Below are 27,854 nucleotides of genomic sequence, written 5' to 3'. Positions count from 1 at the left end.
CTGTTTGCCAAGATGATCAGGGATGCGACCGCCTGCTCCGGGTGTCCCTAAACCTCCAACTGCCTCCAGAGACACCCCCGCTGCTCAGGCTGCCCGGCCCAGAGGGGATTTGGAAAACTCTAGGTCAGGGACTAATGTTGGCTGCAAATGCCCCCAGTGCACAATCCCCACCCACCCCCGTGCAGGCCCCAGGGCAGCATCAGGGTCCCCCCAACCTGGGCCCAGGCTTGGAGGGATATGAGTGAGGGGACCCCACTCCACCAGACCCACTGCCCCCCCAACCACCCCCCATCACCCACACATCAATGCAACGCTGTTAATTAACAGAATATATTTAAAAAATAATAATAATAATAAATCACTCTGGCTTTCTCCTCCATAGCAAGGGGTCCGTCGGGGAGCACAGAGGTCTGGGGCCCCCACCTCCCTCAGCCCCACGGCATCTGCTCCCCCCTAAGGGCCCCCCCAACACAGACGCAGGACGTGACCTCACAACAGACAAGGATTCAAAGTTACAAGTGCTTTATACATAGCCCTGTCCTCCCCCGCCCCCGGGCAGGGCCCCCCGTACACACGGCTTGGCAGGGGACGGGGTACACACAGCTCAGCGGGGAAAGACGGGGAATAAATTTTGTCTTTAAACGTTATGATTAGCAAAAACAAAAACAAAACCCAAGGCCCAGGCCTGGAGCGCTGGGGCTCAGGTCACTAGCTAACAGAACAGCTATATACATGGCCGGCCCGGGGCTGCACACGCAGCCACGCCAGCATGTGGACAGACTGTCGCCCGGAAGCTGGGGACACAAGAGCCCCATGCTCGCCTCCACCCTGGCCGTGGGGTTAGGGGACCCTGGACCACCACGGGCCCACTCCCTCCGGCACGGGGACGCTGGATTCACCACCACCCCTCATCTAGTTGGAGGGTCGAGGTCCCTGGACGCAGACTCCATCCTTCACAGAAGTCGAGGTCCCCCGGACCTCTGGCACAGAGCTAGAGGACCTCACGTTCTCCCCTGCTTAGCGGGCGGAGAGCCCTGGCCACCTCCCAGCGCAGAGCGAGGGGTTGCTGCTGGGAGCAGAGGCTGGCACTGGCCCGGCTTCGAGTGATTCTTGGCGGAGTCCTGGCGCCTGGGCCCAGCTGCTCAGTGCTCTTAGCCCTGGGAGGTTTCACGCAGAGCAGGGCAGCGAGGGTGGGCGCAGCGCCAGGCCCAGGGCGGGCGGTTTGTCCCTGGAAGTCAGGCTTGTTTGCGATGCTCGAAGTCTGTTCTCTCCTCTCCAGCACTCCTCTGCCACCTGCCCAGGGCGGGTCCCCCTCACTGCAGCCGGTCCGTCCGGAAGGAGTCCTCCACCGCGGGGTCCGTCAGGAGGGCGTAGGGGTCGCTCAGCATGCTCAGGCCGTCCAGGGTGAGGGGCTCGATCTTGAGATCCTCCTCCAGGCCCAAGGACGTGTCCACCTCGAAGCCGGGGACCCCGGCCAGCGCCGATGCGATCTCCTTGGAGATGCCGGGCGGGGAGTCCCCTGGGGTTGGAGAGGAAGGGTCAGACCCAGGGCAGGACGGTGTGTGGTGGTGGTGGTGGGGCAGCCGGAAGAGCCCATCCCACCAGCGGGGGGGACTGAGCATCTGGGGGGCCCTGGGAAGTGGGGGGCACGGGGCAGTTTTCCTTTGGCAAAGCCCAGCCACCCTCTCAGCTGGCTCCCAGCTGCATTCCACTAGCAGGGCAAACTCCCGCCCTGGAGGAACCCCCGGAAGAGGGGCCTGGCCTCCATGGCCCACGCGGTGTGTGGCTCTGCTATTGGCTGCCGACCAGTCCCACTGCAAACTGGGCTGAGACCCAGCAAACTCGCTCCACCGCACAATCCGCACGGTGCGGGAGGCCGCTGGAGGGGGTGGTGCCCAGCCCCTGAGCCGGGTGCACCCCAGCCCAGCCCCCGAGCCGGGTGCACCCCGGCCCAGCCCAGCCCCCGAGCCGGATGCACCCCGGCCCAGCCCAGCCCAGCCCGAGCCGGATGCACCCCGGCCCAGCCCAGCCCAGCCCGAGCCGGATGCACCCCACCCCAGCCCAGCCCGAGCCGGGTGCACCCCACCCCGGCCCAGCCCCCGAGCCGGATGCACCCCAGCCCAGCCCAGCCCGAGCCGGGTGCACCCCACCCCGGCCCAGCCCCCGAGCCGGGTGCACCCCAGCCCAGCCCAGCCCGAGCCGGGTGCACCCCACCCCGGCCCAGCCCCCGAGCCGGATGCACCCCAGCCCAGCCCAGCCCGAGCCGGGTGCACCCCACCCCGGCCCAGCCCCCGAGCCGGGTGCACCCCAGCCCAGCCCCCGAGCCGGATGCACCCCAGCCCAGCCCCCGAGCCGGATGCACCCCAGCCCAGCCCCCGAGCCGGGTGCACCCCAGCCCGGCCCAGCCCCCGAGCCGGGTGCACCCCAGCCCAGCCCAGCCCAGCCCGAGCCGGGTGCACCCCACCCCGGCCCAGCCCCCGAGCCGGGTGCACCCCGGCCCAGCCCACGTACCTGTGAGGATGATGTTGGGGATGGGCCCGTGGCGGCTGCAGTTGCTCAGGTTCTGCCGGCTGAGGAGATGGGGGTCGTGGAAGCTGCTGCCGCTGGCCGAGAAGCCCAGGCTCTCTGCCGAGTGGTAGTTTAAGGCACCCAGGTCGTCGGGGAAGGTGTTGTGGTTGAGCGGGAAGCTGCCCGGGGGGCTTTCGCCCATGCTGAACTGCTCTAGCTGCAGGGAGACACGGGGCGGGGGACTCAGTGACTCGCCCAGGAGAAGGGCCCCGGCGGCCGCTCCGTGGGCAGAGCCGGCGCTGGGAGCCGGGATTCCTGGGCCAAAAGGAGAACGTCTCAGAGCCGTGTGACCGACGCCATCTCCGGCGCCACAGGCAGGCTCCCTGCTGCCCCGGCCCCATGCTGCTCCCGCAAGCGGCCAGTGCCGGTCTCCCTACACGCGCTGCTCCTGCCTGCAAGCACCACCCCCGCAGCTCCCATTGGCCGGGAACGGGGAGCTGTGGCCAATGGGAGCTGCGGGGGCAGTGCTTGCAGAGGGGGCAGCGTAATGAGCCATATGCCCCCCATGTTGGCCCCTGCCAGGAGCAGTGTGGGGTAGGCAGAGGCCTGCCTTAGTGGCAGCCACGTTGTGCCGCGCCGCCGACCGGGAGCCGCTGGAGATAAGTGCTGCCCGGCAGGAGGCTGCACCCCAAGCCCCAGCCCCCTCCCAGAACCAGCAGCACCCTGTACCACCCTGCACCCCAACACTCTGCCCCAGCCCAGAGCCCCCTCCTGCACCAAACTCCCTCCCAGAGCTTGCACCCCTCACCCCTCCTGCACCCCAACCCCCTGCCCCAGGCTCAGCCCAGAGCCCCCTCTCACACTGCAAACCCCTCGGCTCCAGCTCAGAGCCCGCACCCCCTCCCAAACCCCTACTCCAACCCAGTGAAAGTGAGTGAGGGTGGGGGAGAGCGAGTGATGGGGGGGAACGGAGTGAGTGGGGTGGGGCTTTGGGGAAGGGGGGGTAGATCCTGGGTTGCCCTTAAATTCAAAAAGTGATCTTGGGCGTAAAAAGGTTGGAGACTGACTTAGAGGAACCCGCTGCAAGGACCAATCAAACCGGCAGCCTCCTCTACTCCTCGGCATCTACGGCTGCAGGGGGCACGCGAGGAATCGCCCGCGGTGGGGCCAGCAGCCGCTGTGACAGAAATCTCCATCCTGCTCCCACTGCCTGCGCCCCCTGCTGGTGCAAGCCAGTCCTGCCTCACGCCGACTCCACCTCCCTTGCCCTGAGCTGGAGATGGTGCCACCAAACCACCCCCCAAGGAGCCCCGCAGGCTAGTCATGGCTCCCAGAGATCCCAGCACTGACTGGCGGGCGAGGCCAGAGACTGGGGGGAAGCAGCCCAGAGATGGCAAAGAGCAAACTCCAGAAGCAGCCTGGAGGGCCGGAACCGGGGGCTGGGACGGCCCCAGGAGCGTGGCCTGAACACAGCTGGGGTCAGGTGGGCCAGGCCAGGGCAGCTGAACGGCTACGTTACTGGTGACTTGGAAGGAAATCCCCAGCCCCCCGAGGGTCTCTGCTTCTATCGCCCCGGGGGCGAGCGCCAGGGCCCCCCAGCAGAGACTCAGCCTGCGCTGGCACTCACGGGGCCCAGGCCGAAGTCGCCCAGCGGCTGGCCGAGCTGCTGCTGTAGTGAGGAATTATGCTGGTACTGCGAGAGGTACGGCCGCTGCGTGGGCGCGCTGTGCTGCTGGGACGGCTGCTGCCGGGCCGGCTGCGTCTGGTGCTGGGGCTGCATAGGCTGGTGCTGGGGCTTCTGAGTTTGCTGCAGAGGCTGCTGGGATTGCATGAGCAGGCCGGGCTGGTTGTAGGGGTATGGCGGGAGCCTCTGGTCGGCTGGCAGCTTGCTGGTGTCCAGTGGCACGCCCTGCGAACACCCAGCACAGCAAGGGTTACAGCCACGCACCAAGCCTGGCAGGGATCCGGCCCAGGGGTCCCGCTCCTCCTAAACAGCTAGGCTATTTGTGAGACACCACCCGGCCCCCACCTCTGGAGCCAGCCCCCGGCCCACTCTCCTGTCGTTGAGCCATCAGCGCCAGCTGCTTCAGGGACCATTCTGAGGGGAAGGAGCCTGTCTGCTCGAGGCCCAACCAGGCGGGGGCTGACCCGTCCCCTTGTTCTCTACCCTCCAACGGGACTGGGGATGTTCTCAAGGACCTTGGCTACGTCTACCCCCTTATATCTTGGGACTCAATGAGATCCTGTGGCAGAGAGTTCCACCGGCTACTTGTGCAAATATGCCCCCTGCACCCGACAGATACTCCAGGCTTTTCTCTGGCCAGCCATCTGCGTGCCAGAGGTCAGGGGAGGGAAATGCACCCGTTTCCCTCCCCCGCCTAGAAGCGCATTCACCTGGGGCATCAGACCATCCCAGCGAGGCTGGGGGGAGGGCGCTCAGGAGAGGCAGAATTCAGAAAGCCTCGGCCAAGACCAATCTCCAGGTCCACAAGGACCGAGGTCCCTGGATCCCACCAGCCCCTGCAGAGATCCATGTGCGGGGGAGACCCCCCTTCCTCCAACCCACTGCAGGGTGTTTCTGCCCCTTCCCCAGGGCACGGGAGCCAGTGCTACTCCCCGGCGGGCAGCAGGGGGAGCCCGGTGCTGCTGCGCGGCCCCACGGCTCAGCTGGAGCGGAGCTTTGTGCACCCCACCCACGGCCAGCAGAAGCCTGGTTAATGGGGTGCAGTCCAGCAGACGCCCTGCTGCTAGCGCTGGCCCCCGTCTGCCTCGGGAGCAGCAGCCAGAGAAGCCTTCACGCCCAGCGCCACGTTGAACCTTCCACGTCCCGAGCAGCTGCGGCTTCCCCGACACCCAGCCCTGGCCCAGAGCACGCTCAGGCCCCCGGGGCTGCCTCCCTGCACAGCCTGGCCCGGGGGGGGGGGGGGGGGGGGCGGGTGTGTGGGTTGCTGGGGCCTGGGACCGAGACCCTCCAGACTGGTTCCCAGCTAGACTGGCTGCCTTCAAGTCAGCTGGAGACTACCTCCGGCCCCCGGGGCCAGCGGAGGAGCTGGGAGTCGGGACAGGACGGTCGTGCTCCCAGCTCCCTGGGCCGGTCACTGCGTCTCTCTGGGCCTTGGTTCCCAGAGTGTGACCAGGGAGAACAAGGCTTCCCTTCCCCCACCCTCTGACTTGTCTGTCGACCGCGGACCATCTGTGCGGCACCCGGCCCAGCCCGAATACACACAATCATCTCCGACTTCTCCGAGCGCCCCGTGGAGCAGGGACCCGCGAGGGGCCAGGGCAGCGCCGGGCGCCAGCTCCCCGCCCTACAGCTCCCAGCCTCCCACTGAGATGAGGATGGCAAAAACAGGACGACAGGAGGAACTGAAAGAGGAACGGGGTGACGATGGATCATGCATACCTGGGTGATGGAGGACAATGTGGGTGACATTGTTGGTGAGAACTGTTTGGGGTGCTGCCTTCTCGAGTCGCCGCCCATTGGGAGGGTGAGGGGGCTGAGCGGGGCCCTTCGGCGGGGCGACGTGTTTATGGACGCCTGCATCAGGGGGGAGTAGGAGGAGCTGCTAAAGCTGGCCTGCAGGCTGGGGTTGCTGGGCGAGGACTGCATGGACTGGCTGCTGAGGGAGGAGGGGAGCGAGGGGGTGCTGAGGGAGGAGGGGAGCGAGGGGGTGCTGAGGGAGGAGGGGATGGAGGAGCTGCTCTGGGAGGACTGCAGGGAGGGGTTGCTAAGGGAGGAATTCAGCGACTGGGGGCGCAGGGAGGCCTGCAGGTTGGGATTGCTAAGCGAGGACTGCAGGGCGGGGTTACTCAGGGAGCTCTGCATAGGTGAGGTAAGTCCTGTGGGGACAAAAAAAGAAGAGACACCACCGTTACCCATGGCAATCAGCTCGAGCGAGGCTCCGCCCCCTGGGCGGGATGGAGGGGGAGGGGGAGACCAAAACGATGGAGACGCAACAGAAACAAACAAACCCAGCGATGGAATCGGATCATGGCCCGAGACCCCCTCCAGTGGGCGCCTGGCTCAAGGGACGGCTCCCTTCTGCAGGGCAAGCACCGGGGCCCCCGGGAGGGGGGCTCGGCTCTTCCCTGATACGACGCCCCAGCTCGTGTCCTGCTAACCCTGACGCTGAAATGACCTGAGAGGCTCTCGTGTGCCCAGACGCTGCAGGGGGAGGTGCCCAGCTCGGCCCAGGCCAGGCCATTCTCCGTCCCCACCTGGGACAGGGGCAAGGCAGGAGCTTGCTGGAGGTGCAGAATCACCAGACCCCGCTGCAGCTGCTCAGTAATACCCAGTCCCCCCCGACCTCCCAGCGCCAGCAGCCCCCTCCGAGCACATGCTCAGGGACCCCTGGGGCCTGCTTGTCCTCCAGCTCTGCTCCGCGGGGATCCGACACCCCCACCACCCTGGGCCAAACTCAGCCCTGGCTAAGTCCCATGGGCCGGGGCGGAGCTAGAGAGAGAGAGAGAGAGAGAGATACCTATCTCATAGAGCTGGAAGGGACCCTGAAAGGTCATTGAGTCCAGCCCCCTGCCTTCACTAGCAGGACCAAGTACTGATTTTGCCCCAGATCCCTAAGTGGCCCCCTCAAGGATTGAACTCACAACCCTGGGTTTAGCAGGCCAATGCTCAAACCACTGAGCTAGGCCCTGGGCGGCCTGGCTGACGTCCCATCCTCAGCACTGGGCTCTGAGGAGGAAGGAGCCCAGTACGAGTCCTACACAGCCCTTGCCCGCACGGTCACAGGTCGACTCCTCTTCTGGGCAGCAGCCCGGAGCCCTCACCTGCGGAGCCGTAGCCCGTCCCCAGGCCCATGCTGCTGCTGATGCCCAGGTGCGTCATGGTGTTGGCCAAGTTACCGGTGCTGCTCCCGCCGCTCAGGCTGGGGTAGTTCGACTCGTCGGGGTCCAAGGGGGTGGGCAGTGGGGAGGGGAAGTGCAGGCTGGTGAGGTCAGGGAGGGAACCGCCCGTGTTCAGGGCGTTGGGGATGAGCGGGACGTTGGCAGGCTGATCGGGGGATGGAAAGATACTGAAAGAAACAGAGAGACGCTGCTCAGCAAAGGCGACACTCCCGAGCGCCCAGAGTCAGAGGTGGGGGCTGGGCACCAGGACTCCTGGGTTCTGGGCCCAGCTGCGGGAGGAAGTGTGGCCTAGTGAGTGAAGAGAGGACTGGGAGGCAGCACTCCTGGTTCTGTTCCCTGCTCCGCCATGGACTCACTTCTGTGGCTTTGGGCAAGTCCCCATGCCTCAGTTCCCCCCCCCCTGCCCCCCCGTGAAAGGGAGACGACCCAGACACTCCCCCGAGGGGCTGAGCGATGCCCACAAGGTGCTAACAGTTATTACGGCAGCGTCACGCGCCCGGGCACAGCACTTACTGGATCCCGGGGACTTCGCAGGATCTGGGCCTGGCCGAGGACGACGAGAGCTGGGAAATCAGAGAGGGGAGGGGGGTGAGCCTGGGCAGGGCGTTTACCTCACCCCACCCCCCGACCAGCGCGGGTGGCCGCAGTTTCTGGGCAGGAGAGAGGTAAACACACATTGCAACACTCCAGGCACCAGAGGCAGGAAGCCGGCGCCCACAGCACCAGCCGAGCTGAAACGTACGGGCACTGGGAGCAGCACGGTCCCACTCCCCACCCCAGGACCTCCAACCCCGTCATGCAGGCCCACCCCCCACCACGCGGGGAGCCCTCCCACCACCACATACCCCATACCAGTACTGGGGCTCTCACACCCAGCAGGGCATCCCCCATCCCCCCACTGAGAGCAGCGCAGCCTCACCCCAGGACCCCCACACCCACCTTCTTGGTGTCCCAGGGCTTCAGTAAGTGCTTGTTGTCATCCAGGAAGTTCTCCTCGATGGGAGGCACTTGGAAAAGAAACACTGGCAAGGGGAGAAGGGCAGGGGTGAGCCTTGTGCAGAGGGGGCCAGCCCAGCCCCCGGCCCCGCCAAACCCCAGGGCGCTGGCGACTGGAAGTGTTGTTAAACGGTAGTCATGCCTGGCATTAACAGGGCAATGGGCCCGAGAGACTACGGGTCCCAGCATGCAATGCTCCATGTGGAGCCAAGCAGCCTCCCGATGAAGCAGTGCACACTGGGAACTGTAGTTCTGCCAGGCCTGCTGGCCCCTTAGGCTTTTGCGCTCCCAGGCAACTCCCCTTCCCTGCCCCGGCAATGAAGCAGAATGTGCCACCCTCTCCGAAGCTCCCAGCCCTGCAGGGGCCAGAGCTGCCCCCCTTCCATGCACTGGGATCAGACCCCGCTCCATGCCCCACTGTGACTGCCAGGCAAGGTGGGCAGGGACGGGGCATTTACCTTTACTGTCCATGTCCCCGTCCAGAAAACCTGAAAGAGGGATGGGGCCACGGTTAGCTATGAGCAGGGGACCCACCGCGTGAGCCAATGCCCAGACACACCCCTGGGGAGAGAAGGCAGGAGACCCGACCAGCTGGGCACTGCGAGAGGCAGGGCACCAAGCAGCAGCGCTCGGACCAGCTGCCCAACGGGCGAGCCAGTGTGGACGGGAAGGTGAGGCCGACCGTCTGGGGTGACGCGGTGCAGCAGGAAAGGGGGTGCTGAGCTAGACATGCCTACGGGGGGACGTGGTACAGCCGTTCTCGGACGAGGCTAGGAGATGGATCTGGCAGATACAACCCCGCCGGGAAGTCTGCGGCTTTCCTGGCATGTGGGAGCTAGCGACAAAGAGTATCCACCTGCCGCCAGGCTGGCGCCCCAGGGCACCGACCGTACCGGGCGGCCCGGCCATCAGAGCTGCCTCCTGGGCTACCACAGGACTCAGCCGGCCTGCACACGGCCCAGGGTACAAAGCAGTGGCCAGAGGCTGGGCAAGGAGGGCAGGTGGGGAGCAGGGAGAGGCAGGGAGCCGGGACATGCACCTGCTGCAGTAGGGGAGCAGGGCTGGGGCGTTACTCACCGCTCCTGCGACTGGGAGGGGGGACGCCCTGCGAGGGGCCCAAGTACATGTCCTGCTGGCTGGGGTTCATCACACTCGTGTGAAGCGCCGAATCCGAATTTGTTCTAATGGCAAAAGATAAGGCCCCAGTCAGACCCCCCCTGGGCGGAGACAGGACCCAACAAGGCTGGTGCATCCTGGGAGGAGCGCGAGCTGCCAGCATGCCTGCTGCGGCGGGACCCCTCCCGCCCCTCAGCTGGGGGATCCACGCTCCCCTCCCTCCGGCTGGGGGATCCACGCTCCCCTCCCTGCACGCGCTCAGCAGGAAGCTGCCTGGCTCTCGTGGTGCCAAAAGCCGCCTCCTGCTTCTCGAGGCTCGCCGGGTGGTTCTCAGGAGAGCAGGCTGGTGGGATGATGGGGACCCTCGGAGCTCAGACCGCGCAGGGATCCCCGAGGGAGGAGACCCCCACTGGGACAGCGACCGGGGACGGGACAGCACAGGGCAGGAGGCTGTTTTCAGTGAAACACAACAGGTATCTACAGAAACCCTGGGGAACAGCCCTGGGGGAACCCCTTCCCAAGCCAGCAGCTGCCCCGGCCCAGCTAAGATTTAAGGAAGCTCTAGGGTACCCCAATGTTCTGCTCGCTGTCCCTTGGGGGAAAGGCCAGGCGGGGGGAGCTGTGAGCTGGAGCAGGAGGTGACGTCTGGTTTCTAGAGGCAGCTGTCAAGTCCCCACCGAAGGACCCAGCCCCTTCCTCAGGACATTCCTGTATCTGCCGTACCGGGTTTGCTCCAGCCCAGAGGTGGCTGCGAGGCGAAGGATCTGTTGGGGGAGGCGCTGCGCACACACGGACTCAGCCCGAGGCCACCCCAACCCGGGGGCACGGCAGGGCCTAGGCCCTGGAGCCACTTTTCCTGGGCTGGCACAAAGCATGTGCTGCAGCGAAGGGGCTCCCTGAGGCCCCAGGGAGACACGTGCATTGTCTTCCTAATGAGTCGGCCTGGGGCACGGGGAGGGGGCAGGGCAGGCTACTCCAGCTAACGACACACAAGGGGGAGATTGTTCAGCTGAGGGGCCTAGCCTGCTCACAGGCAGGAAATTCTCTCTCCCGCCCCCCACAGCCCCCCATGGGCCCAGCCTCTGCACTAACGAAACCCCACGGTGGGCAAGACGTCAGCGCTGAGCCCCACGGCGACGCCCCGGGAGCATGAATGGGGACATTGTCCTTGCTCCCGGCACACGGTGCGCGCCGAGGGGCCGATGCTGAGCACGGTGCATGCCGGGAGGGGAGCCGGCCGCTGCGCCTGGGCACTGAGCCAGTCCCGCAAAGCCGGGCCACAGGACAGGGTGGCTGGGCCTGCCTGCTCTTACACCCGCCGCTCCTTCAGTCCCCCCTTCACTTCCTGTCCTAAACGGCCCCCTGGCACCAGCAGAGCCCAGGGGTGGGGGGCTGTACAGCACCCTGGGACCCATTTGGGGGAAGGCCCCTGTAGAACAGCAGCTAATTGTTACCCCCACCCCACCCGTCTCCCAGGCAGCAGCCAGCAAACAGCGCCTCCTGCAGCCCTCCCAGCGCCGGCTCCTCAACAATGGCTAGGAAAGCAGTGGCTGGAGCCCTCCCTGCTGTGACATAAGGGCAGCTGCACCAAGCTGGGGAGGGGCAAGGCCTGATCAGCCAGGGGCAGATCACCTGGAGCAGATGGGGGGGGGGGCACAGGGCAGACCAGCTGGGGGCGGGGGGCACGGATCAGACTGGAGCAGGATGGGGGGGCACGAAGGGCAGACCAGGTTGGGGGGGGCACATATCAGCCTGGAGCGGGGGGAGGGAGGGGCACAAAGGGCAGACCAGGTCGGGGCGGGGCACAAAGGGCAAACCAGGTCGGGGGGGGGGCACAGATCAGCCTGGAGCAGATGGGGGAGGGCATGAAGGGCAGACCAGGTGGGTGCAGAGGGCACAGATCAGCCTGGAGCGGGGGGGGCAGGGCAGACCAGACCAGAGTGGGGGGGCAGGGCAGGGGCCGATCAGCTGGGGGCAGGGCAGGGCGGGCTGCCTTCAGCTCTTGCTGCCTGTACCAAACTCCCCCTCTGGCCGGTGGCTGTTTCCTTCTCCCCGGCCCCTGGGGCGCCCAAGGCCACTGACTGGCCCGTTCCCCCACCCAGGGCCTGGTGGGAAGGTGGGGGAGGCAGCTCCCCAAGGCCAGCCCGCCCGACACTTGCAGGATTCCAGCCGCTGCGCAAGGCCAGCTGGAGCTGCAGCCTCCTCCCGGCTCCCCCGGCAGAGCTCGCGCCCAGCCAGCCAGGCACTGGCAGGAGGAGCGGGGCCTCGGCCCCCAGTTCCCCCCAGGCCCAGTCACCAGCCCTCAGGGGAGCGGAGCTGGGAGGGGCCCAGCCCGGCTCTGCCAGGCGTGAGGGTGCAGAGTGCAGCTCGCTCGCGGGCGGGCTGCAGCCGGGGCCGGGGCCTGGCAGTGCTGCAGCCCGTTACTCCGTGGGGGCTGGGCAGTGCTGCCTGCCGAGGGTTTCATAACTGCAGCCCTTGGCAGGCCGGGCCTGAGCCGGCATTGCCACCTGCTCAGGACACGGGATGCCCGGCAGGGGAGTTTAACGGCCCTGAACCTGCTGTAACAGGACCAGCTGGGGGCCGCTGGCCGGCTGCTGATCACCCCCTTCCGCCCACGGCCAGCAAGAACCCTCTTCTCCTGCCAAGAGGCTGGGCTTTCCCGGGCAGTTCAGTGGGCTGCACCCCAGGACATGGCCCCAGCCCCCTTGCGCCCAAGGGACAGACCCGGGGCTCCAGGACCCACTCCCTCCCTGCTGACACTGTCACCAGGGGGCACTGGGGGCTGTTTGAGAGGTCTGGGGAGGCTGGGCCCTGCCTTGCCCCCTTGATTAGTTTCTCCTAAGCCCATGAACAGGAACTGGACTAGAGGAGCTAGCAAAGGCTCCCCCTCCCCCCCCCCCCCGCCCCATCCCCTCTCAGCGGCATGGCCAGCAGGACCTGGCTAGGGCACTGCGTGGGCCGACCCATCACTCCTGGGGCAGAGCTGCCGGGCTCTGTGCTGCTCCAGGCGCAGCGCGCCCGCCCTCCCATGCCCAACAGGCTCGTGCCCTGCTCCGAGGGGAGAAAGACGAGGGACACGTGAGCCCTGTTACTAGCTAGCTCAGTGTCTTTAGAGGGGCACAGCTGGGCGCACGAACCCGGCAGCATCTCACGGAGGGCGCTGCCCTGAGCCCAGAGAGCCGTTCGCGAGCCTCCCGCTCCCTTGGCCAGACACCTGGCAAAACGCCCCGCCACTGGCCCCTCAGCGGGCTACCGACCCCACCGTGATCCCTGACAGCCAGGTGGGGCGGCCATGTGAACCCGAGAACCAAGCTCTGAAGGGCAATGGGACCCTGGGCCAAATCCTCAGCTGGTGTAAATCAGCGCAGCCCCACTGAGCCGCCCCAGCCTGAGCATCCCAGTCACCCATCGGGGGTCAGGACCTCAAGATCCCCCCGACCCAACCGGACACTGGCCATTGGGCCAGGGCCCACTGGGGGCTGCGGCGTCAGCCGGCTCAGGCACAGAGAGGGAGAGAGAGAGAACGGAATCAAAAACCATTCACCTGTTGAGAGCCGACGGCAGCCTAAACAAGTGTCCTTTCTCCATGGGAAAGTTACCCCAGGGCATGGTCCTTTGTAACGAAAAACAGCAGGTTACTTTGAGGGGCAGGGAATGGGCCCCGGACCCCACCCGGGCAGCAGGGAGGGGTTAGTAACGCAGGCGGGCAGCAGGCAGCCTGGAGCTCCGGGGCCCGGACGGGAGAACATGGCCAGGGGGCACAGCTGACCTAAGGGTGCCCCACGGCAGCCTCCTCTCAGACACACCCAAACAAGGCAGCGCCAGCCAAGCAGCCCTGCCCTCCCAGGCCCAGGGCACCCCGCCCAGGAAAGCTGCTGCAGCCTTGGGCCTATTCCAAGGACCACAGCAGCTCCCGTTCAAAAGAGAGGGAGCCTGAAACAGCTCCATGCAAAGCTGCCAAAGGGCCCCAAGCGTCAGCCCCGTGGGGCTGGGGGCGGCGGCCGGACGCCCTCCTTGGGCAGGTGGCCCACTCTCCCCTGGACAGCGCCGAGCTCTCTGCAAAGCATAGACAGTGCCCTGCCCCCAGAGCGTCCCCTTGATCCGCATGGGGGCGCTAAGGGGTCTCCCCTGGGCTGCCCAGAACCCACCACCTCCGGGCCCCTCAGCGTAGCAGCAGAAGGGACCTCGGCCGGGGGAAGGGGCGGTGCCACACCACGGCCAGCTACACTGAACCTGGCCTGGGAGCCAGGGGCTCCCGTGTCCTGCCAATCCCGGGGGGAGCCAGAGGCTGCCTGGGAAGGGGGGGCTGGTGCTGAGTGAGGCGCACTAGAGGGGTGCCAGGTGACCGGCAGAGAAAGGACTGAATGCAACAGAGCGGAGAGGGAAGGCTCAAGCTGGGGGGAGTTAGCAGCGGGATGCGCAGCAAGGGGCGACCCCGAGCCGGGGTGTTAGGAAGGTGGGGGAGGAGTCCAAGCTGCTCTGTGTGCGGGGGGGGGGGGGGGGAAATGACCCTGCCGCCACACCCCCTCCGGGCGCCCGCGAGGCGCTGGCCGTCTGCCCCAGCAGTCCCTGGGCTGCACAACTCAATGTGCCAAAGGGATCTGGACCAGTGCGGGGCTGGGAGCTCAGCACCTAACTCCCCTAGGCCAGAGATTCCCACCTGTCAGCTCTTCTGGTGCAAGTGGCATCCAGGGGCCCTGGTGCCTGCGGAACTGGGGCTGGATCTGCTCCACGCACAGCAAACCTTGGCCGGGGCACCCCATGCCCAAGCCCCCCCCAGCAGGGCAGGACCCCCAGATATCTGGCTGTTGGACGGTGATCCGAGCCCCTCCCTGCCCCTCTGGGCTCAGGGGGTTTCACCCTCATGGGGCCTGGCTCTCAGCGCTGGCTGGGACGAGCACCGGCAGCCTCGTGCTGCTCTCGGGGGGATGGGGGGCTGCACGGCCTCCACCAGAGAAGCAGACAGTCTGGCCGGTCCCTGGGGAGAGCCCCGGCCAGCTGCAGCCCCAGCAGGTGCTTTGGGCCCCAGGGCTCCCGAGGCCTCCAGACGGAGGTAGCACAAGCCCCAGCATGGAGCTGCCGACAGGTGACAAGACAGACTCCTGCAAGCCCCTGGGCTGTTCCCCACAAGGTCCAGCTGTCTGCCCCCGATCCACTGCCTTTCCTGCCCAGCCTGGCCCCGTGGAGGGAGGGAACACCCCCTCTCAGGAGCGGCCCCAGGCTTTGAGGCCTCCCTTGTGTCCCCTGGCACAGCCAGCGTTTAACCAGGAGACGCTCCAGCGGGAAGCGTCCTGGCAGCTGCCCCCCAGGGCGATCTGCAACCAGCCTGCTAGAGGGGTTTAGGCCAAACCACAGCTGCAGTTGGAAATGCTGCTCCCTCCACCTTGGAAAGGTTCTGGCAACCCAGGGAGGGGGGGACTGGCCCCTGGCTATGAGGCTGGGGGCTGAGCCAGGCACTGGGAGGGAAGCACCACACACAGATCTGTCCTCCACCAGGCCAAGCAAGGTGAGCCCCCCAGAATGAAATGAAGCCACGTTTGCACATCACGCATGTCCAGAGACAGACAGATTTATCCCATACCAGCCCCACAAGCCATCCAGCCCCTGGGACCTTGTGCCACCCCCACCAGCCTCCTGGGGGACTCGGGGCCACACGCAGCCTGAGTGTGAAGTGAACAGAGCGACTCTAGGGCTGACTGTGGTCCCACACAGGCTGCTCCCCGAGACACAGGCTGGGGAGGCCTGGGGAACGGCTCAGCAGCAGAGCTCTCAGCCAGCCCCCAAGCGATGCGCCGTCTCCACTGGGGGAATCGCGGGGGGGGGTAAAGGGAACCAAGACAAACCGTCTCCCCTACACACCTGCTCCTGCAGGGCAAACAAGCAGCACCAAGGCCCTTGATGTGCGACACTGATGGAACGGGGGAGGGGACCGAGTACATTTTGAAGCTCCCTTCCTCTCTGGGGACACAGGGTCCAATCTGGCCCAGGAGAGGGGGGTGGCTCTGCCCGGCCATCGCCCGGGACGGCAGCCACCCGCTGGCACTGGGGCACCAGGGCTTCCCGGGGACAAGACAGAGTTAACAGTCGAGGCAGCCAACATGCGAGGAGCAGAGTTAACTGCTCCACTCCAGCAGGGAGACAAGTCCCAGCAGGTAACGCGCCATCCCGCAGTCCGGGCCACGCAGGGGCACTGCCCGCTGGGACTTGGGGCTGCCAACGGCTCCATCACCTACAGATCGCGGGCACCCTGGGGGCTCCCGGCAAGTCACCGGTGCAGCCTGGGCTGGGCCCACCAGCTCCCCAAGGCCGAAACACTGGCTCTGTCCCGAAGCAATTCACACCCAGCCAGAGGGCTGGTTCTGCTCTGACCCTGGCTCTGGCCAGCCCTTGGCGTGTCACAGGCAGCAAGCTCCAAGCCCCTGGGAGAGCCCTGGAAGGTCCCTGCTGAGTCACTGCCCCTCAAACTGCTCGGCCAGCTGGACGCCTCTCGCCCGCAGCTGGAGCTGCTCCCTGACTAGCCTTGCTGAGGCCCAGCGAGGGCCCGGGCCCCTCCCCACGGCGCCACGCCTGGCAGGGCTCTCCCTGGCAGCCCCTCCGGGATTCCAGAGGACACATGCTGGGACTGTCACCGTATGGCAAACGAGGAGGCCTGGTCCCTTCCACAGAAAGGGCCTATGGGGCCCAGCCCAGCCGTTCCTCCCCCTGCTGCTGCAGGAAGCTCCGGCCTGCGCAGCCCCCTGGAAATGCCACACCCACAGGAGGCCAGGAGCGAGGGGACCCCCCAGCCCTGTCCAGCCACAGAGGGCGTCCAGGCAGCTGGCTCCGGTGGGAGCTTACGGGGACACCGCGGGGATGGGACGTTGTACCCAGGGTCGTGGCAGGTAACTCCTGAGATTACTGAACTGGGTGTTGGGTCAGTCTCAGTCGCTCCCTCCCACTAGCTCCTTCTGCCTGGCTGCAGACACCAGCAGGGAGCAGGAAACCTGCAGCCAGCTCCCCGGGACTTCGGGCACAGGCCGGGTCCTGCAAAGGGGATTTCATCAGCGACCCTTCAGCTGCAGCTGGTATCCCAGGGCCAGTGACCCTGTGGGCTGGGGGGGAGGGGAAAAGCCCTGGCAGTCCCGTGGCCCAACAGGGCTGCTCCTACGTGTCCGGGGGGCGATTACCTTCTCCAGCTGGGCTCGGGGGGAGGCGACAGGTAGGCCGGGCTGTAGGGCGAGTTGTCCACGTGAGCAGAGAGTTAAGGATCAAGCCGAGAGCGCCTATGAAGAAGCAGAGTTGGAGCCACCCGGAGGGGCTCTGGCAGGGCACGTGTGATCACAGCAGCCCCACCGAGGGGTTAGTGCCCCCTAGCCCCAAGGAGCCGCGCGCCCCGGGCCCACGCAGGAGCCGGCTGGGAGGCAGCCGCGGGCGCTGTCCTGGAGCAGGCCACAGCACTGCTAAAGGATATATGGCGCACGTAGCGGCGCAGAGGAGACACCATGCGCCGGGGGTCTCGCTGCACTCGCTCCACCAGGCCATGGTGCCGGGTGCTGCGTGCCGAGTCCAGCGGCGAATGCAAGGGGCCCTGCGGAGACACAAAGGGGCGTTGCTCTGACCTGCCACGGGGCTTCGCCGTCCCACCTCCCCCCACAACTGCTGGCGGCCGGCCCCAGCGCACTCCCCCCGACTCCCATGCACCGTGAAGCATGCAGGGCCCTGCAGTATTGCAGATGGGGGGCCCCCAAGGGAGGGGGGATTTCTTCCCAGCCCACTGGCCAGGGCTTGGTTGAAGCCTGTGCGTGACGGAGAACCAGCATTACCCAGCCTTCCTCTCCGACTCAGCGCCTGGTATCCCAAGCAGAGCACCACGCATGCTGCCCCGTGTCTACGCTCCCCTGGTTTTCCCATGAGCCCCAGGGCTGTGCGGGGTCGCCCCCAGGCAATAGGACAGGACCTTACGGATTGGGGACGGGAGTGGAGCCTGCCAGTGCCCACAGGGGGAGCTGCCGCCCGGCTTCTGGGCCGGTTACCTGGAATTCAGAGACGCCGCTCCCGATCTGGTTGACGTTGGGCAGCGAGCCGCTGTAGTAGGGTCCCCGGCTGTGAGCCAGCCGCAGCTTCTGAGCCTGCAACTGGACCAGAGAGAGATGAGGCAGCGTCAGAGCCGGCTGGGCAGCCCCCAGGAGCAGGAGTCAGGGACACTCCGTCAGCGGCAGAGCTAGGAACACGCATCTAATCCCTGGACCCTGTTCTTGCCACTGGACCATGCTGTTATCAGGGGGGCGCTGAGGTTCCCGAGCGGCCCGGCCCTCCACACGCAGCCCCCAGCTGGCTTTTCCAGCCCATCCGGAGCACCTCATGCCCGCCAGCCAACTCGGCGCCACAGCTGGGAACGCTCTCACGGCTCCTTAACCCCCACTCCTTTGCAGGCCTGGTGGGCGCAGCTGTGTGCGCCAGAGACTGGAGGGTAGCGAACAGAACACGATCCTGCCAATGACAGGCCAGCAGCCTCATTCCGCACCAGGGAAATTGGTTGAAACGGTTGTGAAGACCAGTTACCAGAGAACCCGGCGTCTGTAAAGGGACTCATGCCTCAGCACGATTAGAAGACTTGGATGGGGTCACAAGCATGTGGACAAGGGGGATCGGTGGTTATAGTGAACTTGAACTTTCAGAAAGTCTTTCACAAGGTTCCTCACCAAAGGCTCTTCAGCAAAGTAAACACAATCGTGGGATGAAAGCGAAGGTCCTCTCCTCCCTCAGTAATCGATTAAAAGACAGGGAACAAACAACAGGCACTAAGTCACCCGCGTGCCCGGGCGCCGAACACCCCATTCCCAGCTGCACGCCCGAAGCTGGGTCAGATCCCCACATTTGGGACCCATCCCAGGCCCGAGCGAACATGTTCCAGCTACTCAGCGCACCCCTGCGACGCGAGCCGGCTGCCCAGGAGTCCCCGGCTGACTGCAACGGGGGGCTGGACACTTCACACCAAGTACTGGCCCAGAGCCAGCGTCCACATTCCCTCTCTGGCCTGAGGCTCCCAGCTCTGCAGCGCTCTGGGGAAGCCCAAACTCAAGGGCAGGGGAAGGAGGGGAAGTCTGGCAGGAGAGGCTGTCATTGCAAAACCACAGGGAGGGGGAAGCACAGAGGAAATTCCTGTGCCCGCGCTGCTGTTCGTGGCACAAGCTGGCATGGAGGGGCAGGAGCCGCAGCACGCTCGGCAGCGGATACCCTGACAGCCCCCAGCTGGGGCAGCTGTTCAGATCTGCAAGCCACACACTGGGGGCCGACCTCCCCCGCCCTCTCGCTGCTGGCATGGCAAGGAAGGGAAGCGTCTGCCAGCAGCCGGGGGCATGGGGCTAGGGCCACGACCACCAGTGGACCCAGCTCAGCTCGCAGGCAGGCTCCAGAGCAGAACCAGCGGCACGTTTCCCGTGCCCATCTTGGGGAAGGCAGGGCCACAGCGCTCTCACCAGCGAGCCAACTCCCAGTGGGAACAAGCCCGCCAGGCTGGACTCAGATACGTGGCCACCGGGAGCAGCTCAGCCTGCTTCTGCCCAGCATCGGGAACGGATGAGGAGGGCCCTGGGACGGGCCAGGCACGAAGCTGGACCCAGCCAGAGGCTGTCTGGGGTGGAGGGGCACGGAGAATCCCGGGGCTGAACTCACCCCCCCACTCCACAGCTTGCCCGGCTCCACAGCACCCCCTCTGGATGAGCCAGGAGCTGCAGTGACCTGCTGGGGAAGGAGACATGCGCTCCCCAATAATAAACTCAGCATCGGCTGCACTGGGCCATCCTCTCCGGGGGAGGGGCGCCCTGGGACATAGGAGCGGTCAGACTGGGTCAGACCAAGGGTCCATCTAGCCCAGTATCCTGTCTTTCGACAGTGACCAATGCCAGGTACCCCAGAGGGAATGAACAGAACAGGGAAACATCAAGTGATCCATCTCCTGTCGCTCATTCCCAGCTTCTGGCAAACAGAGGCTAGAGACACCATCCCTGCCCATCCTGGTTAATAGCCATTGATGCACCTGTCCTCCATGAACTGATCTAGTTCTTTTTTGAACCCTGTGATAGTCTTGGCCTTCACAACATCCTCTGGCAAGGAGTTCCACAGGTTGACTGTGCATTGTGTGAAGAAATACTTCCTTTTGTTTGCTTTAAACCTGCCGCCTATTCATTTCATTGGGCAACCCCTAGTTGTGTTGAGAAGGAGTAAACAACGCTTCCTTATTTCCTTTCTCCACACCTGTCAAGATTTTATAGACCTCTAGCATATCCGCCCTTAGTCGTCTCTCTGCCAAGTGAAAAGTCCCAGTCTTATTAATCGCTCCTCCTACAGCAGCCATTCCAGACCCTTCATCATTTCTGTTGCCCTTTTCTGAACCTTTTCCAATTCCAATAGAACTTTTTTGAGATGGGGTGACCACATCCGCCCGCAGTATTCAGGACATGGGCGTCCCATGGATTTATAGAAAGGCAACAGGATATTTTCTGTCCTATTCTCTCTCTTTCCTAATGATTCCCAACATTCTGGTCGCGGTTTTGATGCCGCTGCGCATTGAGCAGCTGCTCCAGCACCAGCCGTGCCGCAGAGGGGGGCGCGGCCAGGCCCACACTGGGAGGGGGCTGAGTGCGGGGGATCCGCGACGCAGGACGCTCAGGCTTGCCAAGGGCACGAGGCTGGAGAGCGCTGAGTCTCCCCTCGGCCAGGGAACACGACGCAGTCACACGGGGGACGAACCCTGGGCTAACGTCAGATTCAATCACCGCTGCCTGGCCCCTGAACCAGCTCAAAATAACGATCTAGAGCTGGGCTCCAGAGCCATCCCAACGAGGTAGCGGGATCAGAGCAAAGCACAAGATGCCGCGGTCTGGGGACAGCCCCACAGCGACCCCGGGGGGCACAAGGGCCCAGCTCCTTGGCTAGCACGGGCAGCTCTGGGGAGGTGCCTGCACAGCAAAGCCTGTGGGCTTTACGAGGCAGGACCTGGTGAGAAGGGCGGGCAGAGGGGCGGGCAGAGGAGTTAGCGTGAGCCAGGCACTGGTGGGACGGGCGGGCAGAGGGGTGGGCAGAGGAGTCGGCGTGAGCCAGGCGCTGGTGGGAAAGGCGGGCAGAGGAGTCAGTGTGAGCCAGGCGCTGGTGGGAAAGGCGGGCAGAGGAGTCAGTGTGAGCCAGGCGCTGGTGGGACGGGCGGGCAGAGGGGCGGGCAGAGGAGTCGGCGTGAGCCAGGCGCTGGTGGGACGGGCGGGCAGAGGCGTCAGCGTGAGCCAGGCGCTGGTGGGACGGGCGGGCAGAGGCGTCAGCGTGAGCCAGGCGCTGGTGGGACGGGCGGGCAGAGGCGTCAGCGTGAGCCAGGCGCTGGTGGGACGGGCGGGCAGAGGCGTCAGCGTGAGCCAGGCGCTGGTGGGACGGGCGGGCAGAGGCGTCAGCGTGAGCCAGGCGCTGGTGGGACGGGCGGGCAGAGGCGTCAGCGTGAGCCAGGCGCTGGTGGGACGGGCGGGCAGAGGGGCGGGCAGAGGCGTTAGCGTGAGCCAGGCGCTGGTGGGACGGGCGGGCAGAGGGGCGGGCAGAGGCGTCAGCGTGAGCCAGGCGCTGGTGGGACGGGCGGGCAGAGGCGTCAGCGTGAGCCAGGCGCTGGTGGGACGGGCGGGCAGAGGCGTCAGCGTGAGCCAGGCGCTGGTGGGACGGGCGGGCAGAGGCGTCAGCGTGAGCCAGGCGCTGGTGGGACGGGCGGGCAGAGGGGCGGGCAGAGGCGTTAGCGTGAGCCAGGCGCTGGTGGGAAAGGCAGGCAGAGGCGTTAGCGTGAGCCAGGCGCTGGTGGGACGAGCGGGCAGAGGCGTCAGCGTGAGCCAGGCGCTGGTGGGACGGGCGGGCAGAGGCGTCAGCGTGAGCCAGGCGCTGGTGGGACGGGCGGGCAGAGGGGCGGGCAGAGGCGTTAGCGTGAGCCAGGCGCTGGTGGGAAAGGCAGGCAGAGGCGTTAGCGTGAGCCAGGCGCTGGTGGGACGAGCGGGCAGAGGCGTCAGCGTGAGCCAGGCGCTGGTGGGACGGGCGGGCAGAGGTGCTGGCAGAGGAGTCAGCATAGCCTGGAGAGGAAACCTCTGGCTCCAGCAGCACATGAAGCAGCCGGGCTGGCCCACGTCTCCGCTGTTGGGCCTTGAGCTGCGAATGCACCGAGGCGTCTTGGCTCCAGCCAGGGCGGGGCTGTCGTGGGGACGGGGAGACAGGCAGCTCCTTGGGAGCACACGGGGTTATTTTAACATCATCTCTAAAGACACCTGGCCCCCAAGCGCCACGGCTCAGCCACCGCCACGGCACTGCCAGGCTGGGTTCCCACGACGGGCCAGCCACTGGCATCGGCATCCCAGTCACCAGCCCAGCGCCGAGCAGCCCCCTTCCCTGCCTAGGGGGTCAGACACGGGGCTCGGGGCACTGCCCTCCCTCCGGGGGAGGGGACCAGGGCGGGGCTCGGCCAGACCAGGACAGAGCAGGGAGGGGCAGGGAGCCCCCTACATGGGACCTGGAAGCTTCTCTTCCGGCCCAGGCCTGGCACGGTGCCCACCCCGCTGCCCTCTCAGCCCTTCCTGCTGGGGGCCAGGGCACACCTGCCAGGAGAGACCCAGACTTCCGCATCCTCCCCGTGACACCATGAGGGGCAGGAAGCTCAGCGCTGCCACCCGTACGCTGGGCAATGGCCCAGCTGCCACTTCCACAACAAGTTCCAGTGAGTCAGGATCCTGCTGCCAAGCCACAGGCCGACTCCCCGCCCCGCAGTCCCCATGGTTAAAGGTCGGCGCGGCGTGCAGCTGCCTGGGAGAGCTCCGCGGGGTGGGGGAGGAGCTCCGTGGGGGAGGCTGCCCTGGGAGAGCTCCGTGGGGGGGGAGCTCCGTGGGGGGGGGCTGCCCTGGGAGAGCTCCGCGGGGAGGGGGGGAGCTCGGGGGTTGCCCTGGGAGAGCTCCGCGGGGAGGGGGGGAGCTCGGGGGTTGCCCTGGGAGAGCTCCGCGGGGTGGGGGGGGGGCTGCCCTGGGAGAGCTCCGCAGAGGTGGGGATTCGGGGGCTGCCCCGGGGAAGGAAGCAGAGCGCAGGCTCCGGGGACGAGGGGAGACAAAGGATCGCTAGGGACTCATCTGCCCCGAGCAGGGTCCCAGAAGCCCAGCCAGGCTGGTGCCCAGGGCACCTGTCGAGCTCTGGCCAGTGAATCTGGCTCGCCGGCGCCCAGGGGCAACGGGGCTCTGGCCACAGGCTGCAGCCATGGAGGGAGTCTTAAAGCTGTGACCCACCGGGGGGGGGGGGGCTTCAAGCCGTGCCCCATGGAGGCAGCTGCAGAGCAGGTCTCTGCTCAAGACAGGACAAAGCGATGCTCCCATTGGCAATCTCGCTCCCCAGCGACTGGCCCTGCTCCCGAAGGAGAGAGAGGGCAGTAAAGGACAGGCAGGCGAGTTAGCGCTGGCAGCCTGGTGCCCACAGAGCAGGCACCACAAGGACACAGCCTCTCCTGGCCAGACAGTCCCATAGAAAGGGCAGAAAGGCTGAGACTGCCAAAGCGAAGTGGGTGTCGATGACAATTCCATCTCAGCCCCACAGAACCAGGAGGCAGAGATTCAACCCTGGCACCACTAAGTCCCAGCGCCACCAACAAGCGCCACAGTCCGGGCAGTTTGGTTCCACTGCAGAACCGACCGTCAGCCGCCCAGCCCCTCGCCTGTCTCGCGTCACCCCGCAAAGGCCAATTCTCACCCACGACTCCAATAGCGAGCGCCTTGGCCATCAGATCTGCTGGGAACAAGGCCGCCCACAGTAGCAGCAGAGACACCGACGCCAGTTCACTCCTCCGATCCCCCTCGAGCCCTGGCTGAAGAGCTGCCAGCGCAGAGCAGCTCAGAACCCCCGGCAGCAACGAAGCCCCCGATCGTAAATTCCTCAGCTTAAAACCAGCAAAATCCTGACCCCAGAAAAAAGGGAGATTTAGTCACCAGCTGTCTCCGCAGCGCTCCGGGATTAGGGCTCCGAGCCTGCCTGGGTTCAGGGCTCGGGATTTCAGCTCCATGTCCCAATGCCAGGGCCCCTGGCGGGAGAAAGCCGAGTCAGCCCCAGGGGCCGGGGGATGCTGCCGTCTGGCTCAGAGCAGGAGTGAAGAATTCCTTCCTGACCCCTCCAGCTGGTCCACTCCCCCCCAGACACCGGAGCTAAGACTCCCCCGTCTTAGCACAGGGCCACAGCGTTATTCCTGGGTAAGGGACATTTGCTTTGGTAAAGTGCTCTGGCAGAGTCAGTCCCATTGACGCAGACACTCCCCCACCCTCTGAACTCCAGCGGCAGACCCCGACCAGGCGCTCGGGAGAGGACAGCACCAGCTAGTTTGGAATAAACCAGCAGCGAAGACAAAGGCCCCGCACAGGGCACTAGCTGACAGCACCAACAGCACAGCCACTGAACACGGCCCTAGAGGTGTCTGACGGCTCGTGAGAGGAGCCAGCTTCCAGCAGCTTGGTCAAGGCCCTGGAGACGGAACTCCCCGCGGGTGGGGGGCTCAGGGCGAAGCTGCCACTCCACAGAGCGCACCTGATCTGGGACCCTGCAGGGCTGCAGGGGGCGGGACGGGGCTCCCGGGGATCAGGTTCCTAACATGCAGAGACAGGCAGGACTGGTCCCTACAGCACGTGCTCCAGGATAGCATCTCACGCTACGTGGCCAGCCAAGAGCCCTGGCTTCTGCCACGCTCCTTGCCAGTCCTCCGCTAGCGGCTCTGTACTACTGCTGCCCACACGGCCCCTTGGCCTCAGTGGGCGCAGGGCAGCCCGTAGGAACGTCGGACGCACTGCCTGAGCCGCTAGCTGGCCCTGGATCTCTCTCACGTTTCCTGAGCAGCCAGTCCTGGGGTCACCGGGCAGCACTGCAGGGCATGGGTCGCAGGGAGGGTGGTTCTGCCAGGTCCCCCAGCTCTGCTGTACATTAACCAGCTGTTTACTGCGCAAACAGGGCCCTGCAGCCTCTCAGTCAGGACCACGCTCAGCTGGCCCGGCTCTTCCCTTCCAGCGTGACAACGGGGCTGGGAATCCCAGCCAAGCTCACATCCCACTTGGTCATTTCTTATCTGTGTGTCTGGGGCAGGGCTCACTTGGCCCGTCAGGGAGCGCTGGGCTCAGCACGCAGAGGGACAAATCGCTGCCTGGACCCAAGGAGCTGGCTCGGGAACTGCATTACGCCCCGGGCTTGGAGCAGTGACCCCGGTGACGGACGCCTCCCAAGGCATCTCCTGGCCTGCACTACGGCTGCCTCAGCCCCACCTCCGCCCCCCGGAGGGCTGCAACCCCCTGCGCCAGACCTCCCGAGTCCCCGGAGTGCAACTCACTCGGAACGCCGCTCCCAGGTGTGATCCCCTCCCTGCAGCCTCGCTCAAGCCCACGCGCTCCCCATTCACATCGGTTCAAACCCCCCCTCCTTTTCAGATCCCACCCACCTCCTGGAGCTGGCTTCCCCACTGCCTAATGCCAGCCTCTCCCTGTCCCTTCACTGCCATGAATGAGATCCTCTGCAGCTCCCACCACCTGGAAGGGCCCCCCCGGATCTCTCAGCTCCTGTATGTCAAATTGCAGCTGCAAACAGCTGTCCCCCATGTGCCTGCCCCCCCTCCCCTGCCTCCCTCAGCAGCTCTTCTGGGAAGGACGTCTGGTTGGAGCATCGTATGTCCCTACGAGTGGATGGCATTAGCCTAGGATGCAGCCTGGGACAGTAGAATCAGCGGCTCAGGCAGCTGGCTGCTGGCCAGATCCCAGGTTTGGCCATGTTCACGCATCCCCATCGTGTGCAAAGAAAAATGGGACCTGTCCCCCTCGCTGCTGGAGGGCTTCTCCTGCCCCCGGAGCCAGGTCAGTGGAGACACAGCGCTGCCCCTCCTGCTCTGCCTCCCAGCCCGCCCCAAACGTTGCCCAGCCCAGGGCTCAGGGCCTGGGTTTACTCTTCGCCACTGCCGAACCTCTTCTGACAGCTTTGGACAAAGCACTGATTGGGAGGGTCGGTCCCGAGCCTACGGGGAGGGCTGCTCTGGGGTGGGGGGGCCTCCCTGGTCCCACATCCCAGATCACACCCAGGCCGGCCCCTCATGCTTTACCCAGCCTAGGGATGCTCCTGGAGGGAGACTAGGGCAGGGTGGCCCCAGCGCCTGCTGCCGGGCAGGGCTGCCCGGGGCTCGGCCTCGAGCTTTCGGGGCAGAGAGCAGGAGCCGGCGGCGGGTAAAGCGCCCCAGGCCCGAAGCTGCGGCACGATGGCTCAGTCCGGCGTGTCTCCTGAGACCCACGCTGCTCCCACGGGCCCCCGCGTGGAGACCACGGCCCGTCTCGTGGCACTGCCGAGGGGCGCTGGTGTCTCCGGCGTGGGCCGAGCGGCTCGGGCTGCAGGCCACGTTCCCGGCCCCACGCACAGGAAGAGCCCCCGCCGAGCCCCAGCAGCGATGGAAACCAGCCGCCACCCACGGCCACCTGTCAGCCGGCCCCGGCCCCGGCCCGACCCCCCGACCGGGCAGCGCAGCCAGGCGCCGGCTGCACCGGGCAAGGGCTGCCGGGGACACCGGCCTCCGCTCCGCTCCCCTCCCCTCCCTCGGCTGCAGCCTGGCGCTGGGCGCCCCCCGCCGCGCCGCCCCACGGGCTGATCTACCGGCCCCACTCCCCGCCCCGGCCGCCCCCTGACCTGCGGAGCGACCCCGGGGCTCTGCCCGCCGGGCTCGGGCCAGGGTCAGAGCCGAGCCCCCGTCCCGGTCCCTGCCCCGCCCCGCCCCCCTGCCCCATTCCGACCCGCGGCCCGGCCCGGTCCGGTCCGGTCCCCTGCGCCGGTCCGGTCCCCTGCCCGGTCCGGCCCGGCCTGCTCACCCGCGTGGAGCCGATCTCCATCATCACCTCCTCGAAGGCCGCCGTCTCCTCCGCCTGCCGCTGCTTCTGCAGCGCGATCTTCTCGCTGAACTTGCGGGGGTTGGAGGCGCCGGCGCCGGCCGAGGAGCCCGGCCCGGGCCCGGCCCCGGAGCCAGACGCCGCCATCTTCCCTGCTCAGGCAGCTCCTGCCGCCGCCTCGCAGGCCGCAGGCCTCCGCCGAACAACACGGAGGCGCGGGGCATCACGGGATGCGTAGTTTATTTACCACCTCGCCCGCCGTTCTCCCCCTAGGGGGCACCCGGCGGAAACGGACTACAGCTCCCAGAGCGCCTAGCGCGCCGCAGACGGGGACGCCGCCTAGGGCTGCTGGAAGTTGTAGTCCTGCGCAGGGAGGAAGCGCGCACTCTTCAGCGGCTGACGCGGGGCTCGGAGACTACAGGTCCCGCCGTGCACCGCGCGCCCTATAACTCATGCCCCAAGAATCCATCCCAGGCGGCCTGGACCGCACGGGCCCGCTACGGCCTGTCAGGCGTGGGGCTGGGGGCCGGGGGCTCCTGCTTTTGTTGCTAATAAACGGCTTGAGCTGCCGGTGGCTTTACACTGATACAACAGCAGCGGGGCCAGAGCACCCCTACAGCTGGTGGAAGCTTGCAGCTGGAATTGCACGGGGCACTAGTGAACCTGGCCTGACTGCCCTTTGCACCACTGCCTAGTGCAAGGAAAGGGAACACTGCACACAGCACTTGTGAACCTGGCAACCTGGTGAACCCCTTGCACCATTGCTGAGGCCAGGTGGAACAAACGCTCACAGGATCCCCAAGCTGCTACTGATTCCCCCCAGCTGCCGTTCCAAGCACAAAATGCATTTTTTTGATCTGCTTCCACTCATGAAACCACCTCGCACGGCCACCTCAGCCAGCATTATTTTTAAAAATTGCCAAAAGAATTTTCAGGAATCAATTCCCTGCGCAATTCTCAGCCCGAGAGGAAAAGGAAGAGAAAAGGCCAGAACCACATGAAAGAGTCCAGTCAAGTGACTTACACAGCCCTCAGGCAGAGGCGCTGGCTGCAACAGAACAACCTCAGTCAGACTGAACGGCAAAGGCAAGGCGCACACACGCAGTGATTCCCCAGCTCTGCCTGGCTCCTCTGTCGCTCTGCAGGGCCAGGCGTGCGTTATCCGGCACCAAGCAGGGCCTTGGCCCTAAACCCCTTTCAAAGCACTCTACAAACATGCACTGAGAAAACCTCGTCAAACCTGCCTGAGACGGTGAAGAACGGCATCCCCTCCTCTCTGTTCTGGCTGGGGCAACAGGCCCAGAGCAGCGAAGGGACTTGCCCCGGGTCTCTTAAGGGGTCTGTGGCAGGACCAGGAGTCCTGGAGCCGCTGGGCACGTTACAGTAGATAGCGTTTTACAATCCGACCTTGCGGGAAGCAGAGTGAAATTAGCCACTGGGCTCCCTTCCAACCCATTCTGTGATACAGTTCAACCTAAAAACGTCCCCACAATGAACCTC

The 27,854-nt window shown here is 65.9% G+C and overlaps 1 protein-coding gene across 1 annotated transcript; it reads right to left on the bottom strand.

Moving 5' to 3' along the window:
• Positions 1-515: 515 nt before the first annotated feature.
• On the bottom strand, positions 516-26,501 carry CRTC2 (CREB regulated transcription coactivator 2). Its single transcript, XM_065419981.1, has 14 exons — positions 26,337-26,501; positions 17,496-17,597; positions 16,934-17,050; positions 16,650-16,711; positions 13,028-13,096; positions 9,445-9,548; positions 8,826-8,855; positions 8,311-8,393; positions 7,885-7,934; positions 7,294-7,538; positions 5,912-6,348; positions 4,136-4,417; positions 2,512-2,725; positions 516-1,519 (listed from the first exon to the last, which is right to left on the bottom strand). Exons 1-14 carry the CDS (start codon positions 26,499-26,501, stop codon positions 1,314-1,316), a joined length of 2,166 nt encoding a protein of 721 aa, XP_065276053.1. The 3' UTR covers positions 516-1,313.
• Between the last annotated feature and the right edge of the window lie 1,353 nt (positions 26,502-27,854).

The sequence above is a fragment of the Emys orbicularis genome, chromosome 20 (assembly GCF_028017835.1).
Source record: "Emys orbicularis isolate rEmyOrb1 chromosome 20, rEmyOrb1.hap1, whole genome shotgun sequence".
NCBI lineage: Eukaryota > Metazoa > Chordata > Testudines > Emydidae > Emys > Emys orbicularis.
Note: the sequence above shows the minus strand (reverse complement) of the source record. Positions and strands in the feature narration are given on the sequence as shown.

Coding starts and splice junctions, on each gene's coding strand:
- CRTC2 (XM_065419981.1), bottom strand. CDS start 26,501: ATGGCGGCGTCTGGCTCCGGGGCCGGGCCCGGGCCGGGCTCCTCGGCC. Junction 17,598..26,336: donor TGGAGATCGGCTCCACGCGG/GTGAGCAGGCCG, acceptor TCTCTGGTCCAG/TTGCAGGCTCAGAAGCTGCG. Junction 9,549..13,027: donor CTGCCGTCGGCTCTCAACAG/GTGAATGGTTTT, acceptor TTTTGCCATTAG/AACAAATTCGGATTCGGCGC.